The sequence below is a fragment of the Lactuca saligna genome, chromosome 2 (assembly GCF_052625555.1).
Source record: "Lactuca saligna cultivar CGN05327 chromosome 2, ASM5262555v1, whole genome shotgun sequence".
NCBI classification, from domain to species: Eukaryota; Viridiplantae; Streptophyta; class Magnoliopsida; order Asterales; family Asteraceae; genus Lactuca; species Lactuca saligna.
Genome location: NC_136418.1, coordinates 128,729,325 through 128,746,662, shown reverse-complemented (window position 1 = coordinate 128,746,662; position 17,338 = coordinate 128,729,325). Strand labels below are relative to the sequence as shown.

Genomic DNA, 17,338 nt, shown 5'->3' with positions numbered 1-17,338 from the left:
AACCTCAAAAGCATAACAAATATACATAGTTTAAATAGAAGTGTACTCAAATTTATGTTGAAATGTATCGATTCAAGTTATTTTTAAAATTTTAATGAGTCAAACTTGTCAAAATAATCATATAGAGTTGAAATCCAAACCATTTACACGTCAAACCGATCAAATAACACGAGCCCTTTCATCGAGGCTTACCCAAAACAAGTAATTTTAGTAACATATGTGTGATTGGATATTTAAAAAAGGAGAAGGAAAGGGACACCAGAAAGACCTGGAAAGTGCAAACTGAGAAATTTTGTGAATTAATGGAAGATTCTTCCTCCATTTTCAAAGTCAAATTCGAACGCTATGAGTCATTGGGTCATGTGTCTTCTTCCATTGATGATCCCACAAGCGATTAATTAACCATTTTCTTCAACAACTGCTCCAAACAACATCGTGAGAAAAATATGACTTCTTCCCCCCTTCCAGAACGCCAATATTATTTGCGAAAGATTCAATTTCAATACAATTCTCAGTTTCATAGCCGTCGTCGTTGTCGTCTGCCTTCTCTTTCTAGAATGCCTTCTTTGACTTTTGAAAATTCGTCTCTAATCATATCATATATGCATCTACCTGCCCAATCGTCGTCACCCCAAAAGATTAGTTTCAGATTCCATCGTTTTCATTCTCACTTTCATTTTCATTGTTTAATAATAACGCCTTTTGATTCTTCAGAACCCTTTCCTTTTGTTGTTATCTAATTGAGTTTTAGTTCGTTTGACGAACAAATCAAAGTAGTAGAAACAGGCCGTCTGTTTGTGTGTGTGTGATGTTCGGATCATGACCTCCGATCATTCATCATCTACCGCCGATATGAACTCAGATGGATCCAAGGGTGTCGATCTTCAACCCCATCGACAAGAAGAAGATGCAGATAGCTCGCATAATTCATCTTCCCGCAGAAGCATTCCGTCGAACACTTCGAGGGCAAACTCAGTGAAAGAAGTTGCGTTCGTTGATTTGGGATCAAAGGGCGTGCGATATGGATCTCGAAAAGGAAGCTCAGGTGCAGAAAGGTTTAGCATGTCCATGTCGCAAAGAGAGATTAGTGATGAAGATTCAAGGTTGGTTTATGTAAACGATCCAGCAAAAACTAATGAAAAGTTTGAATTTTCTGGGAATTCCATTAGAACAAGCAAGTATTCCATTCTAACTTTCTTGCCCAGAAACCTGTTTGAACAATTCCATAGAGTCGCCTATGTTTATTTCCTCATAATCGCTGTCCTCAACCAGCTTCCACAGCTTGCAGTTTTTGGGCGTTTTGCCTCCATCTTGCCATTAACAATGGTGTTATTAGTTACAGCAGTGAAAGATGCTTATGAAGACTGGAGACGACACAGATCTGACGCGATTGAAAACAATCGTTTATCAACTGTTTTAATGAACAGTTCATACGAACATAAGAAATGGAAAGACATTAAAGTAGGAGAAATCATCAAATTTTCTGCAAACGAAACAATTCCATGTGATATCGTTTTGCTTTCAACTAGCGATCCAACGGGAGTCGCTTACATCCAGACCATCAATCTAGACGGAGAATCTAACCTAAAAACACGTTACGCCAAACAAGAAACCCTTTCAATCATCCATGAGAACAAGGAGATCAACGGCGTTATCAAATGTGAAAAACCCAACAGAAACATATACGGTTTCTTAGCCAACATGGAGATCGATCAAAAACGCGTCTCACTCGGCCCTTCCAACATCGTTCTTCGTGGATGTGTCCTCAAGAACACGAACTGGGCAGTAGGAGTTGTGGTGTACACCGGAATGGAAACCAAAGTTATGCTCAACAATTCAGGCGCCCAATCGAAACGAAGCCATCTTGAAGCTCGCATGAACAGAGAAATCATATTTTTATCGATTTTTCTTGTTGTTTTATGCTCGGTTGTTTCAATTTGTGCTGGTGTTTGGTTGAGACGCCATAGAGACGAGCTTGATATCATGCCTTTTTATAGAAGAAAAGATTATTCAGAAGGAGATGCTGAAAACTACAAGTATTACGGATGGGGGATGGAGATATTCTTCACGTTTCTTATGTCGGTGATTGTGTTCCAGATTATGATACCAATTGCTTTGTATATATCCATGGAGCTAGTGCGTGTGGGCCAGGCTTACTTCATGATCCATGATGATAACATGTATGATGAAAGTACAGATTCGAGATTCCAATGTAGGGCCTTGAATATGAATGAGGATTTAGGTCAAGTGAAGTACGTTTTCTCTGATAAAACTGGTACATTGACTGAAAACAAGATGGAGTTTCAGTATGCAAGCATTTCTGGTGTCGATTACAATGGGGAGAAATCGGAGTTTTATGGAGAAGAAGAGGGTTACTATGCTAAAGGTGCTAAAAATCTTCTATATTTGCTTCTTGTTCTTCATTTTCAGTTTTACACATACAAAGATCAATCAACTAATCTTTATTGTTCTTTTACAGTGAATGGGCTTGTTTTGAGGCCCAAAATGAAGGTGAAAGTTGACATGGAGCTAGTTCGTTTATCACAAAATGAATCAAAAACCCAAAAACAAATTTACGATTTCTTTCTTGCATTAGCTGCTTGCAACACAATTGTCCCAATTGCGGTTGATACATCAAATCCTACTGAGAAATTGATCGATTATCAAGGGGAATCCCCAGATGAACAAGCCCTAGTTTATGCTGCAGCTGCTTATGGTTTCATGCTTATTGAACGAACTTCCGGTCATATAGTCATCGATATTCATGGTGATCAACAAAGGTAGATTTCATCATTCAAGATCGTTCAAAACAATTTGATGATCTTGTTCTAATTAATCTTATATAAGCTATTTGGTTTCTAATTGATGAATTTATACAGGTTTAATGTTCTTGGAATGCACGAATTTGATAGTGAAAGAAAAAGGATGTCAGTTATATTAGGGTTTCCCGATAACACGGTGAAAGTTTTTGTAAAAGGTGCAGATACAACGATGTTTAACGTCATAGATAAATCAATGGATTCAGATATAGTAAAAGCAACCGAATCCCATCTTCATTCATATTCTTCAGTCGGATTAAGAACCCTAGTTATGGGAATCCGTGAACTAAATTCTCATGAATTCAATCAATGGCGTTCATCTTACGAGTCTGCAACCAATGCTTTAATGGGTAGGGCACGTTTACTTAAAAAGGTGGCAATCAATTTAGAAACAAATCTCCACATCTTAGGAGCTTCTGGAATTGAAGATAAATTACAAGAAGGTGTACCTGAAGCAATCGAGAGTTTAAGAACAGCGGGAATAAAAGTTTGGGTTTTAACAGGCGATAAACAAGAAACCGCTATTTCAATTGGATACTCATCGAAGCTTTTAACAAATACAATGACGCAAATTGTAATAAACAATAATTCTACCGAATCGTGTAGAAAAAGCTTGAGAGATGCGTTGATTAGGTCTCAAAAAAGTGATAGTTCTGGAGATGATTCAAGATCGATTGCTTTGATTATTGATGGGACGAGTCTTGTGTATATCCTTGATACGGAACTTGAAGAACAGGTGAATGTTCATAATTCATAAACCCTAGAATTTCTTCTCTTTTGAGTTTCTGTAATCTGATTTTTTTTTTTTTATTTGTTTCAGCTGTTTGAATTGGCGAGTAAATGCTCTGTGGTTTTATGTTGTCGAGTGGCGCCATTGCAGAAAGCTGGGATTGTTATGCTGATTAAGAAAAGAACAGACGACCTCACCCTTGCAATTGGAGATGGTAAGTATAAAATTGGCATGCAAGGGTAAAATAGTCATTTCGGTTACAGGAATCATTGATTACCTTTTCTCTTTGTAGGTGCCAATGACGTTTCCATGATCCAAAAGGCGGATGTCGGAATCGGAATCAGCGGACAAGAAGGTCGGCAAGCTGTGATGTCATCGGATTTTGCCATGGCTCAATTCCGTTTTCTGGTTCCTCTTTTGTTAGTCCATGGACACTGGAATTACCAAAGAATGGGATACATGATCCTTTACAATTTCTACAGAAACGCAATTTTTGTCCTCGTTTTATTCTGGTAATTTCATCACTTTCATCTCCCTCCAATCAAAAAAACATTCTTTTTCTAATTTCTACAACTCTATTCAGGTATGTTTTATTTACTGCATTCACTCTATCAACCGCCATTAACGAATGGAGCAGCGTGTTGTATTCTGTAATCTATACGTCTGTACCTACAATTGTTGTTGGAATTCTCGACAAGGATCTCGGAAGAACGTCTTTACTAAAACACCCTCAGCTTTATGGAGCGGGACAAAGGCAAGAAAGCTACAATACGACATTGTTTTGGCTTACCATAGCAGACACGTTATGGCAGAGTATAGTCGCCTTCTTCATTCCGCTACTCGCATACTGGAAATCCACCATTGATGGTCCGAGTATAGGCGATCTTTGGACCCTCGCGGTTGTTCTTCTGGTTAATCTTCACTTAGCGATGGATGTCACCACATGGAATTGGATTATTCACGCATCGATTTGGGGTTCAATTGTTGCAACGATTATTTGTGTGATCATCATCGACGCTATCCCGATCTTGCCTGGATACTGGTATGCATAATCTCTTACTTTAATCTTCAATTTCACGAACCCTAACCCTAACCCTAACCCTAACCTCCGATACTTTTGCAGGGCGATCTTTTATCTTGCAGGCGATGGTTTGTTCTGGATTTGCTTGATTGGGATCGTGGTGGCTTCCTTGATTCCTCGATTTGTTCTGAAAACATTGTTGCAGCGTTATAAACCGACGGATGTTCAGATCGCCGGGGAGGCGGAGAAATTTGGGGATTTAGTTGAGTCAGGAAGTGGAGAAATTGAATTGCATCAACAGCAAAGATGATTTTTCTTTTTTTTTTTTAATTATATTCTTTAGGTTGCTAGAGAAATGTTCTCTTGCTGTGCCTGTGTTTGTGTAGTTTTTTTTTTGTCCTAAGGATAGAGCATGAAAGTTTTGTGTTCATAGTTTCATCATTATTTATGCAAGTTACTTGGTCTTGTATCTATTTGTAAATTTTCATTGTTTACAATATAAAATTTTGGTACATGATGCACATATGGTTTCGTAAATGATTGGAACATCCAGCGAATAGTTTGATGGAAAGTTTGTTTATATGATAAATGAAAAATTATGTACAAAATTTATGATCGTTTAATTAAGTAAACAAACATGAAAAACATGCCATGTTTGTTTATGTTTGTTTCTTTCTAACTAAGATGTTTTCCGAATTTATTATTGGATCGTTTATTCTAATGCCATTTCTGTTTTATCATAACCTTGCTAAACCTACACGAAAAAGTTATACAATCATGTCTAGTTCTCTTCTATCCAATTTATCCATATGTACCAAACACTATCTTAAAAAGCATGTGTCTTTCAACTATTGACCACATAATATATGATCAATTGTTGTAATCTTCAAGTTAATCCAAAGTGGACAAAAGTCGTACGAATATTTACTTTTTAGCGACATGCATTACAATCTATACATATCCATAATCATATATTGAAACCTTTAATCATGGTCTTAAGAGAAATCTAGCATGCATAACCACTTATCCAACAATACCAAATCATATAAACCCTCGATACATAATCTCTAAAATAACAAAATCCCATACATGAATTATTTCCAATAAGGTAATATACTTTGCCATAAAGCCATTTAGGCATCACACTTTCGCTTGTCATAACTTGTCTAAATATTTTTTGTGTCCAAACAAGGACATTCCAAAAGTATTATATCCAAAAATATTGGCTGTCACAAATATTTAGGAATATTTGGTTCAGTTGATAAGATATAATAATTTGAAAAAACGGTATGTCACAAAGTAACAGAAAATAAATCTATAAAGTATTCAATAATGATACATTATTTCTTAATTACATTGTAGTTTAAAGTTTTAATCAATCTAATTTTATAGTATTAACATATATATTGTTTTATCTTTATATATAAACATTAACATTTGTCAAAAATATCAAAAACTGTAGATAAGAGCACATCACGATACAATGCTCTTGCATTGTGCTCGAACATGTCTTTCTCGCACTGTGCTCCTTTTTTACATGTCTCATTTAGATTTGAAAGAAATTTCTCTCAAAAATATCTATCACAACCTCAAACCACTTTCCACCTCATGACCACCTCCACATATGCTTCACTGGTTTGGAACCAGCCTCTGTGAACAAACCAGAAAGAAGAATTTAGCAAGCGAGGTAAAGCAACACTTTGTCGCATCATCTGTTGGAAGGAGAATAGAAAGAAAAAAAAAAAAAAAGACAAAATGTAACGTTCCAAAAACTATATGTAAAAATTTTATTTTTAAATCTATCAAAACCATCATTCATTCGTTCCAAAACCCATCAAAATGTGATAATGTATAAAATAGTTATCATAGTACAAATTATATAATTAAATACGGAATACTGGTGGATATGATGCGATCATGCCGAGCCATCCCTTTTGAACCAGAAGTACCTAAAATCATAAACATAAACTGTAAACACAAAGCTTAATAAGTTTCCACAAAATACCCCATATTAGACATACATAACAACTTGAAACAAAAATGGGTCTATTTCACCCCTTGAGTCTATTTCAACTCCTTCGGTATCTTTCAACTGATATTTGGTCTATTTCACCCTTTAGTCTGTTTCAACTCCTTAGGTATCTTTCAACCTGTATTGGGTCTATTTAATCCTCTGAGTCTATTTCAACTCCTTTAGTATCTTTCAACCGATACACGTCTCTTTCACCCTTACAACTAAGCAGGTAGTCATATCAGCAAGAGTCACAAAGACAACAAGCACATTCAGGCATATCATCAAGTGTTATACAGACAACTATCATCCTACAAACATAATCTAGTGGGTTGGCATTTGTGCCTTCAGCCCACGAGTATATTGAAGTGACTCACCTCAATCTGCTGATAAACAAATCACACACTCAAACTGTTGATACGGGGCTCTTCACACTAAACATATCCAAGAATAACCTTAATTAGAAATAAAGTTCAACATCCATAATCAAGGGTCATAATCAACTTTTCTCTTTCTAGGGTAAAAGACAATTTTACCCTCCCAAGGCTAAACCTAACCAAACATGACCTAAATCCTAAAAATGATGTATTTTTACTTTTGGGAGTACGCCATGCATACACCTTAATTATGCACCGCGTATTGAGTTTCCACAGAAGAGAAAACAGGGAAAACCCCATTATGCACTGCGTACTCTAGGGTTATGCCCCATGTAACCGAGCTACTTGCCAAATACTTCATTAAGCTCTTAATTCATGAAGACTAAACGTACAACACTTAGATTTGACTCTTATGGACGCCTAAAGTCATGGAATAAGCACTCTAATTAATACAACTCTCAAGGCTAGACTATTCCCTCTTTTAGCACTCTCAGAAGGGTAAACGACCATTTTACCCTCTCATGGCTCGGGGACCCTAAAGTTGACTAAACCCTAAAAGTCAACAAAAGTCAACTCTCCAGGTTACGCTGCGCGCACCAAACCTGTATGCTGGGTGTACCTGGCGACCTCACAGAAATGGGGAACGTGACCCCCTACGCCGCTCGTACTGGGATTACGCCCCGCGTAACTCCCAATTTCAGACTCCTTAGTTCTTGGGGTCTTAAACAGTTAAGACACACGTCTAACTTTCAAATTTGACCATTTCTAAGCCTCTTAATCCATAAAGTTGGTGACTTTAAGCCTTTGCATGGCTGTAAAAGTCCCCAAAACCCATAACATTCCATTTCCAACCCTAGACAAGCTCATAGCTCAAGCATGACCTCATAATAACGACCAAGTTGGGATTTTTATGGATCTACAACACAAATATCACCGAAATGGGACAAATCTAGGTCCATGGAGTCCCTTACACTCATAAAGTCTCCACCTTTGGGACTTTTAACCCTAGAAATGGTCCATGCAACACCAAACCAAAATAAAGAGGAAAGTTTTGAGCTTGATACCTCTAGATGAAGCTCCTCCATCTAAAGAACTCAGATCCAAACTTGCACTTCAAGCCCTAGCCTCCACAAGCTCATCTCATTCTTCTTCTCTAACACAACAAGGCACTTTTAGCTCAAAACACTCACACATAAGCTTAATGACAAAGGAAATGCTCTCTTAGGGTTTCACTCTCTGATATGGTGGCTGAGGATAAGGCCTTAGCATTCCTTAAATAGTGCTCAAGCCAAATATTAGGGTTTGCACCTGGGCCCGCTATGCCCAGCGTACCTAGGGGAGTCTGCGTCCAAATTAAGCGCATGAGTACGCGCAACGTACTCCCTAGTACGCCCAACGTACTCATTTGCTACATTTTCACTCAAGGGCTAATCTTGACAACTTGATAAAAGAGAAGGGTCAAATAGCTTTACCTGAATTTCGGGATGTTACAATTCTCCCCTACTAGAACCAGACTTCACCCTCGAAGTCTCATGCTGAAAACAACTTCGGATGTTGCTCCCGCATCTCTGAATCTGGCTCCCAAGTCAGCTCAGACCCCCTTCGGTGTTGCCACTGGACATGAACCAGAGGCACCTCCTTGTTCCTCAGAACCATGGTCTTCCGGTCCAAGATCACGATCGGTCTCTCAACATAATTCAAACTCAAGTCCACCTGGATATCCTCCAACGACACCACTGCCGACTCGTCGGCAATACACTTCCTCAGCTGAGACACGTGGAAGGTGTCATGAATCTGGCTCAACTCCGCGGGTAGCTCCAAGCGATATGCTACCCTGCCCACCCTCGCGATCACCCTAAACAGCCCAATATACCGGGGCCCCAGCTTGCGCCTCTTCCTGAATCGAATCACTCCTTTCCAAGGAGACACTTTTAGGAGTACGAGGTATCCCACCTGGAACTCAAGCTCGGATCGCTGCCTATCCGCATAAATCTTCTGGTGACTCTGGGCCGTCAAAAACCTCTGTCTAACCTGTTGTATCTGCTCTGTCGTCTGAAGCACTATCTCAGTGTTGCCCATCATTCACTGCCCTACCTCTCCCTAACAGATGGGAGTCTGACACCTCCTCCCATACAACAACTCAAAGGGAGGCATACCAATGCTTGAATGGTGACTGTTGTTATAGGAAAACTCATCCAATGGCAAATATGTGTCCCAACTCCCTCTAAAGTCCAATACACATGCCCAAAGCATGTCCTCGAGCGTTTGAATCGTCCGTTCACTCTGTCCGTCCATCTGTGGGTGGTAAGCGGTACTGAAATGCAGTCTCGTACCCAACTCCTCAAGGAATTTATTCCAGAACCTGGAAGTGAAACACACATCTCGATCTGACACAATCGAGATCGGTACGCCATGCCGCGATACCACCTCCATCACATACACCTCCGCCAGCCTCTCTGCAGAAGAGCTCTCACTAATAGCAAGAAAATGAGCGCTCTTTGTCAGCCGGTCAACAATCACCCACATTGCATCAACTCCCCTCGCAGTCCTCGGCAATTTGGTGATAAAATCCATGGAAATTTGTTCCCACTTCCACTCGGGAACCTCAAGTGGCTGCAACTTGCCATGCGAACGCTGGTGCTCAACCTTCACCCTACGACAGGTCAAGCACCTCTTTACGAACCATGTGACATCCCTCTTTATACATGGCCACCAATACTCCCGCTTCAGGTCCAAATGCATCTTAGTGGCCCCGGGATGGATCGAGAACCTCGATCTATGCGCCTCCTCCATCAAAATGGTACGTGTCCCATCTTCATACGGCACCCAAATCCGACCCTGAAAGGTCATAAGCCCACGACTATCGGCAACGAACTCAGATATTTGTCCGATCACCCGCTCTCTTTTGCGGTTCTCCAGTCTCATGGCCTTTACCTGGGCCTCCCGAATGGTGTCCAACACCGGAGTCATCACTGTCAATCTCAAACAAACATCTTGTAATGGGGCACTCTCCGCCCTACGACTCAGGGCATCGGCTACCACATTAGCCTTACCAGGGTGGTAGAGGATCTTACACTTATAATCCTTTACCACATCCAGCCATCTCCTCTGGTGCATATTTAGGTTGGGCCGATCCATCAGATACTTCAAGCTCTTGTGGTTTGTGTATATGGTACACCGGACCCCATACAAATAGTGGCGCCATATCTTGAGGGCGAACACCACTGCCCCCAACTCCAGATCGTGAGTAGGATACCTCGAATCACATCAGTGGCATACACCGCTCTCTCGACAGCTATGGAAACTCACAAAGGTCGACTCAACGCCTCACGACAGATACTGATGTGCTGACAAAAGGCTAACAACACAAAAGACCGACTCGCACCCGAGTCAAATAACACCAAAGCAGTTACAGAACTTACAAGAAATGTACCTACGCATATCATAATATAAGCATAACATCACAAACTCAAAATAAATAGATGAAAGAATACATACCAGCCACAACATCGGGTGCTGCACGGACCTCCTCCGCTGTCAACTAGAAGGCTCTCTCGCGAGCCTTCGGCACCTCGGCCTTCACCGACCGACTCTCCGTAGCTCGTACGACACCAGGGGAAGATCCCTGTGATGCTCCCTGAGCTGACCCCTGCAACTGCGGACACTCGGCCTTCTGTTGTCCAGTCTGGTTGTAGTGAAAACATACTGCAAACCCCTTGGGGCAATCCTTGGCCATGTGCCCCTCCTTGCCACACTTGTAGCAAGACCCTGCCGTACACACCCTCATGACCCTTGCCGCACTTTCCACAAGTGAGGCCCTTCTGGTTCCCTGATCTCGAATCAGTGGGCTTGGCCCGCTTGGCAGCCGGCTGGGACTGTGTCGGTCACCGATCCCTCCCATGAGACTCCACCTCCTCCCTGGCCTGAGTCTCGAGCTCAATCTCCCTCTTTCGGGCATTTTCCTGAAGCTCGGCAAATTTCCGGTACGTCAAGTTCACCATGAACTCGCAGATGTCTCTCCTCAAAATGCTTAAATATCTACTCATGCGTGCCTACTTGGAAGACACGTGCTCAGGGCAGAACATCGCCCTCTCATGGAACATCCTGGTGATCACTGTAACAGACTCGGTACCCTGCTTGAGGGTCAAGAAATCCTAGGCCAAACGTTCCCTTTCCACCGGGGGAACGTACTCATCAAGAAACATAGCGGTGAACCTCTGCCACATCACCGTGAAAAGCTCTACATATGAATAGTGTGTTGTCACAAACTTCCACCAGTCCTTCGCCCCCAAGCGAAGCTGGTTCAGCGCGAACTGAACTCTCAGATGCTCCAGACAAGAACACGTATAAAAGCATCCCTCAATATCAGAAATCCATCTCATCGCAGCGATCGGATCCTGCATCCCATCAAACTCTGGTGGCTTCGTGTTGATGAACTCTTGGTACAACAACGAGTCACCCCCCTGTGGCCTCGCAGCAACAACGGTTGCGTTGGCCGCAACAACAACATCATCAGTGAGAGCAGCGTAACGCTTGTCAAAAGTCTCGATCAGGGTGGTCTTGATAAACCCAAACATCTCTGGTATCTCAGCTTGGATGGCAACAACCACCTCCTCGTGAATCAATCGGCGGATCTCCTCATCGCTAACACCACTGCTCTCAGGTGTGTAGCGTGTCCCAACCATGATATCTCTCTAAAACACAACACAAAATATCATAGAATTGCTCGAGTGTACACACACTCGATATCCCATTCCTACTCGATCCTTGGTACCTTAAGGATTCTTACTTGGGCTGCGTACTGATCCGGTGCCTTCGGTAGTACGTGCCCAATACTACCGTCCACACCGCATCCATATTCACCTCAAGTCCTCCTCCTAGGATCCCAAGTCTCAACTACTCTACTCTCCTTATGCATAGTCTACTCTCTAGCAGATCTCTCATAAGCTCCTCACTGCTATCCACTTACTCTGATGTATCTCCTAGCAGCAAAACCCCTAAGCTAAGGCATCACAAATCAGGCCACTCTAGTCCTAATAAGAATACCTAGCCTACTCTAGCATGCATATCATATCATAACATATCTCATAACTTATAATGTAAGGGTATTTTGGGAAATCACCTTTCGGGTGCTGGCTGATCGTACACACTGCTCTGCTCTGCTCTTTCAAAAACTTTTTACTCTTTTGAGAAAATCTTGTGATTTTAATTTAAAAATCTCTCAAATCCTCAGTTTGAGTTTAGATACGCCCGAAGGTGCACCCGAATCTGTCAAACCAAGGCTTTGATACCAACTTGTAACACCCAACATTTTCAAATAATTTTTCACATTTTAAAAACACACTTTCATTCATAAATATTATAAAAATGTCATTGTATCACATATCAATCCATAGAAACACAACCCAAGATCATAAAAAACTCCTCATGTGTGTACTGATCATGTCGGCGCCTTCCTACGATCCTCACTGGTACCTGAAACACATAACACAATGCTGTAAGCATAAATGCTTAGTGAGTTCCCCAAAATACCACATACAACATATATTAGCCAGTTGGGGCTATAACTCTGTTTGACCCTCTGGTCAATGTGTCTCAGTGGGACCCTCCAGTCCTATAACTCTGTGGACCCTCTGGTCCTAACTCTGTTGGACCTTTCGGTCCTAACTCTGTAAACTCTAAATCATACATAACACAATCACATTATACAAAAAAAACATACAAGACACTCTGTCACATAACTCTAATTACAACTCTCTGGTAAAGTATAGTGAGAAGACTCACCTCGGGTAACTCGGTAATCTCGAACTCAATAAAAATCTGGTATAGCCTCCGCCTAAGCACATGGAATAAGCACTCTAATTAATACAACTCTTAAGGCAAGACTATTCCCTCTATTAGCACTCTCAGAAGGGTAAAAGACCATTTTACCCTCTCATGGCTCAGGGACCCTAAAGTTGACCGAACCCTAAAAGTCAACAAAAGTCAACTCTCCGGGTTATGTTGCGCGTACCAAACCTATATGTTGGGCGTACCCGGTGACCTCACAGAAACGGGGAACGCGACCCCCTACATCGCGCGTACTGGGATTACGCCCCGTGTAACTCTTAGTTTTAGACTCCTTAGCTCTTGGGGTCTTAAAAAGTTAAGACACACATCCAACTTTCAGATCTGACCATTTCTAAGCCTCTTAATCCATAAAGTTGGTGACTTTAAGCCTTTGCATGGCGGTAAAAGTCACCAAAACCCATAACATTCAATTTCCAACCCTAAACAAGCTCATAGCTCAAGCATGACCTCATAATAACGACCAAGTTGGGATTTTTATGGATCTACAACACAAATATCACTGAAATGGGACAGTTCTAGGTCCATGGAGTCCCTTACACTCATAAAGTCTCCACCTTTGGGACTTTTAACCCTAGAAATGGTCCATGCAACACCAAACCAAAATAAAGATGAAAGTTTTGAGCTTTATACCTCTAGCTGAAGCTCCTCCCTCTGAAGAACTCAGATCCAAAATTACACTTCAAGCCCTAGCCTCCACAAGCTCCTCTCCTTCTTCTTCACTAACACACCAAGGCACTTTTAGCTCAAAACACTCACACACAAGCTTAAGGATGAAAGAAATTCTCTCTTAGGGTTTCACTCTCTGATATGATGGCTGAGGATAAGGTCGTAGCATTCCTTAAATAGTGCTCAATCCAAATATTAGGTTTTGCACCTGGGCCTTCTACACATAGCGTAACCATGGGTCCGCCCAGCGTACCTAGGCGAGTCCGCGTCCAAATTAAGCGCATGAGTACGCGTATCGTACTCCCCAGTACGCCCAGCGTACTTATTTGCTACAATTTCACTCAAGGGCTAAACTTGACAACTTAATAAAAGAGAAGGGTCAAATAGCTTTACCTGAATTTCAGGATGTTACGAACCTAAATCTAAGCGAAGGAATCATCAAGGTGAGAGCTTTATACCTCCCGAGGCTTGCAACTGAAATGAAAACTCTAAATCTTCAAGCGCCAAGCACATTAATCCGCAATGATGAACTTCTTCTTCTTCCATAATGCTCCAAGAATACTGTAAAGGTCCAAAATAAGCTCTCAAGAATTAGGGTTTCGAAATGACATAAAGAAGGAGTGGAGGCTGATGACAAGGGAGGCCGCAAGGACTTAAGTTTTTTAAATAAGGTCTAAACCCTAAAAATTAGTGTTTGGAAACAACGTGAGTACACCCCTTACGTACTCCTTAAGTACATCCACTGTACTCAAAGAAGTCCCTGCCATGCTTTAATGAATCACGCCCAACATACCCATAGGGTACGCCCTGCGTAAGGACTAGATTTACAAATATTTTATACTTTAAGCCATATATGAAAATACCTGTGAACACGGGTGTTACACAAAAGATGGTGCAACTTTCACATCTTATTCTCTACTTGAAAATGGGAATTACACACACTAGAATCGACTCCTATATCTAACTTATATGTGAGAACTATCCAAGAAAATAGGAGAAAGTAACAAATAATCCTAAAATTGTGCAACCTACAACCAACATGGTTTTGACCTGATCAATTAAAATGAAAACAAATGAGTAAACTACCCCTAAGACAATCACGTGATTTGACTCAATTTGGATTAACACCAACATTCTCCCCCCTTAATCCAAACTGTTCCTACCAAACTTCTTTCTTTCTCTTGGTCTCTCTTTCTCAGGCAAACAACTGGCCTTGTTTACTTCCTTCGGTATTCGTTCTTCTCTTGCTACGTCGGTCTTTTGATACAACACACTCATTCGATCTCAATAACCGTTCTTGCTTGCTTTTTTTGAGGGAAAGCATTAGCTAAGATCGCTCTCGGTATTTTAGAGACGACTCATGTGATGTTCGGTACCATTAAGGAGGGGATTATGGAGCTTTCGGATGATTGAATTATGGCTTTTTGTGCATAGACGACGGCTGGTCAGATTAGGGCACATACTCCTTTTTTTTGGGAATTCAAGTCTTACGGAGCCCTAGAGTTCTTCAGGTAGAAGGACCCTATTGCCAGTAAATAATGGAATGCTGACATGGAGTATGATCACTAAACAAAAGTCGTAGAATTCGTTAAACCGAGAGCGTCCATAAAAAGAACGCCCAAATCTGACTTCGTATGAGGAAGTTATGATTTTTCGAAGTTTCGGCTTAACACTGTACAACCCGAAATCCGAATATTAGATCGAGCGGTTTTTAGCTGACACAACCTAAACGAGAACCGAAGATCTCATTAATTGTAGCGTAACGAGAAAAAGATGGATGAAAACGGACGTCAGATGAAGAAGTTATGAGAATTTAACGGACCAATCCTATCCCGGCCTGTTAAAAATATAAAATTTAAAATAAATTCAAAATTAGCCGAAAAAGTCTAAACGAAAGTTGTAGAGTACGTTCATGCCAATGCGTGGATATAAAGAACGTCAAAAATAGAGCTCGTATGCGAAAGATATGAATTTTAGAAGTTAAGTGTGCAATTTGCAAAGCTGATGCATAGAGTGACGACGTGGATCGATCTGGACCGTACATTGCTGATTGGAGGACCCGCTTCGGATGAAGGTCACGTCGCCTTTTGCTACGCCCCGCGTCCAAGGTTGGGTACGCCCAACGTACCTTGGCCTTATCTCTTCCGAGCCACATGCGAGACAGCTGTATGCGAGGTGACACTCTTATCCGGACTACGCCCAGCGTACTTCGGAGTTACGCCCAACGTAATCCGAGGTCTTGGCACTATAAATAGACGTGCGAGGTTGCCTTCTTTCTCACCCAAAAAACTCACTCTCTCTCTAACTTCTTTCTCTCTCTAAAGGTTCCTAACCCCCTAAGCCTAGGTAAACCTCCTAGCACCCGAAGGAAGCCCCGAGGCTCCGAAGTCCCGAGAAAAACAAGGTCTTTTGGTTTGGAAACGCTACTCCAAACGAATCCCGGTTTTCTATAAAACTCGCTGTAAGTGAGCTACGCCTATGCAATTTTTAATATAGCTTTTAAATAATTATAGTAACATTATTAGGACCTTAAAATAATTATTTGGGCTATTATTATGAGTTATATAGAGTGTTGTTTAACACTTATATAATAATAATAATAACTAGACTATTAATTAGTCGCGTTTAACATTAGACTAAACCCTAGTGGTATTGATACTAGGTTTTGTCAAGGGAAAATTGTTTTGAGATAACAAAGTGTTGTCCGAGTTCCGAGTCACCACCTTAACAAGTGAGTGCATGGTCCATTTCATCTTACACATAGATATGAAGTATTTTATATAAATTACGTGTTATGTGTGCATATTATATGTATACTTGCTATATATGCTGGATGAATGATTTTATACAAGTTTTATATGATTTAAATTGTATATGTATTTATATCTACATAATATGTTGGGTAAAACATGGGTAGATTAAATATGAGTTGGTTGATGAGTTAAGAGGTGAAATAGACCATGAGGTGAGGGTGAGAGGTGGACGATGTGAGAAGCCTTTTACCCAAATGCTGTTCCCATCATCTAGTAGAGTATGGATGACAACCACGGACAATTCTAGACAGTCCAGTGGAACACTATAGGCTCGCAACCTGTAGGTGTTGTGAACGATGTCTTCACCGGTGTACTCTAAAAACCCATTGACATGTATTGCGAATGGACTCTCGAAAATGATACTGTCAATAAAACCCTCGCAGATGCGCCTAAAGGACTCTACCGGCAGAAGCGCCTAATAGAGAACCTCGTAACCCCGACAGATGCGCCTAAAGGACTATACGGGCAGATGCGCCTTATAGAGGATGTCACAATTCTAGAAGTTGTGCATGTGACAACCTGATATTTGGAATCAATGTAATGACCTAAAAAGTCAAGAATTGTAACCTCTTTTGATATAATGAAATTATCGTCAAAAATAAAATGTTCAAAAGTTATCTACTGGATTTCATAAATGATAGATATTGTGTCTAGGGTTTCAGAAATATAAAGAACACTAAAACCCGAATTATAATGAAGAATATATGACCAACCTAAGATTCATAGCAAAACCGTCAATACGGTTAAACGTAAAATGCGAAGTTTTAATAAAATACTTTTTAAGCTTAGGTAGTAAAATGAAAGTCGTAGATATCATTAACCCTTAAACAAACATAAAAAACGTCCAAATCTGACTTCGTATGAGGAAGTTATGATTTTTCGAAGTTTCAGATATAGCAGTAGACAGCTAAAAACTCGAAATAGAGATCGAGCGACTTTTAGCCGATGCAACCTAAACGAGAATCAAAGGTCTCATCAATAGTAGTACAACGGTAAAAGGCTGACGAAAACGGAGCTCGTATGAGAAAGTTACGGATTTTACAAGTTCTGG

The 17,338-nt window shown here is 40.8% G+C and overlaps 1 protein-coding gene across 1 annotated transcript; it reads left to right on the top strand.

The window, feature by feature from the left end:
* Positions 1-352: 352 nt before the first annotated feature.
* LOC145031586 (phospholipid-transporting ATPase 1-like) lies at positions 353-5,091 on the top strand. Its single transcript, XM_078980181.1, has 7 exons — positions 353-2,386; positions 2,480-2,780; positions 2,880-3,555; positions 3,640-3,763; positions 3,842-4,061; positions 4,133-4,591; positions 4,673-5,091. The coding sequence occupies exons 1-7, from the start codon at positions 820-822 to the stop codon at positions 4,878-4,880; spliced, it is 3,555 nt and encodes a 1,184-aa protein (XP_078836307.1). The 5' UTR covers positions 353-819; the 3' UTR covers positions 4,881-5,091.
* The last annotated feature ends 12,247 nt before the right edge of the window (positions 5,092-17,338 follow it).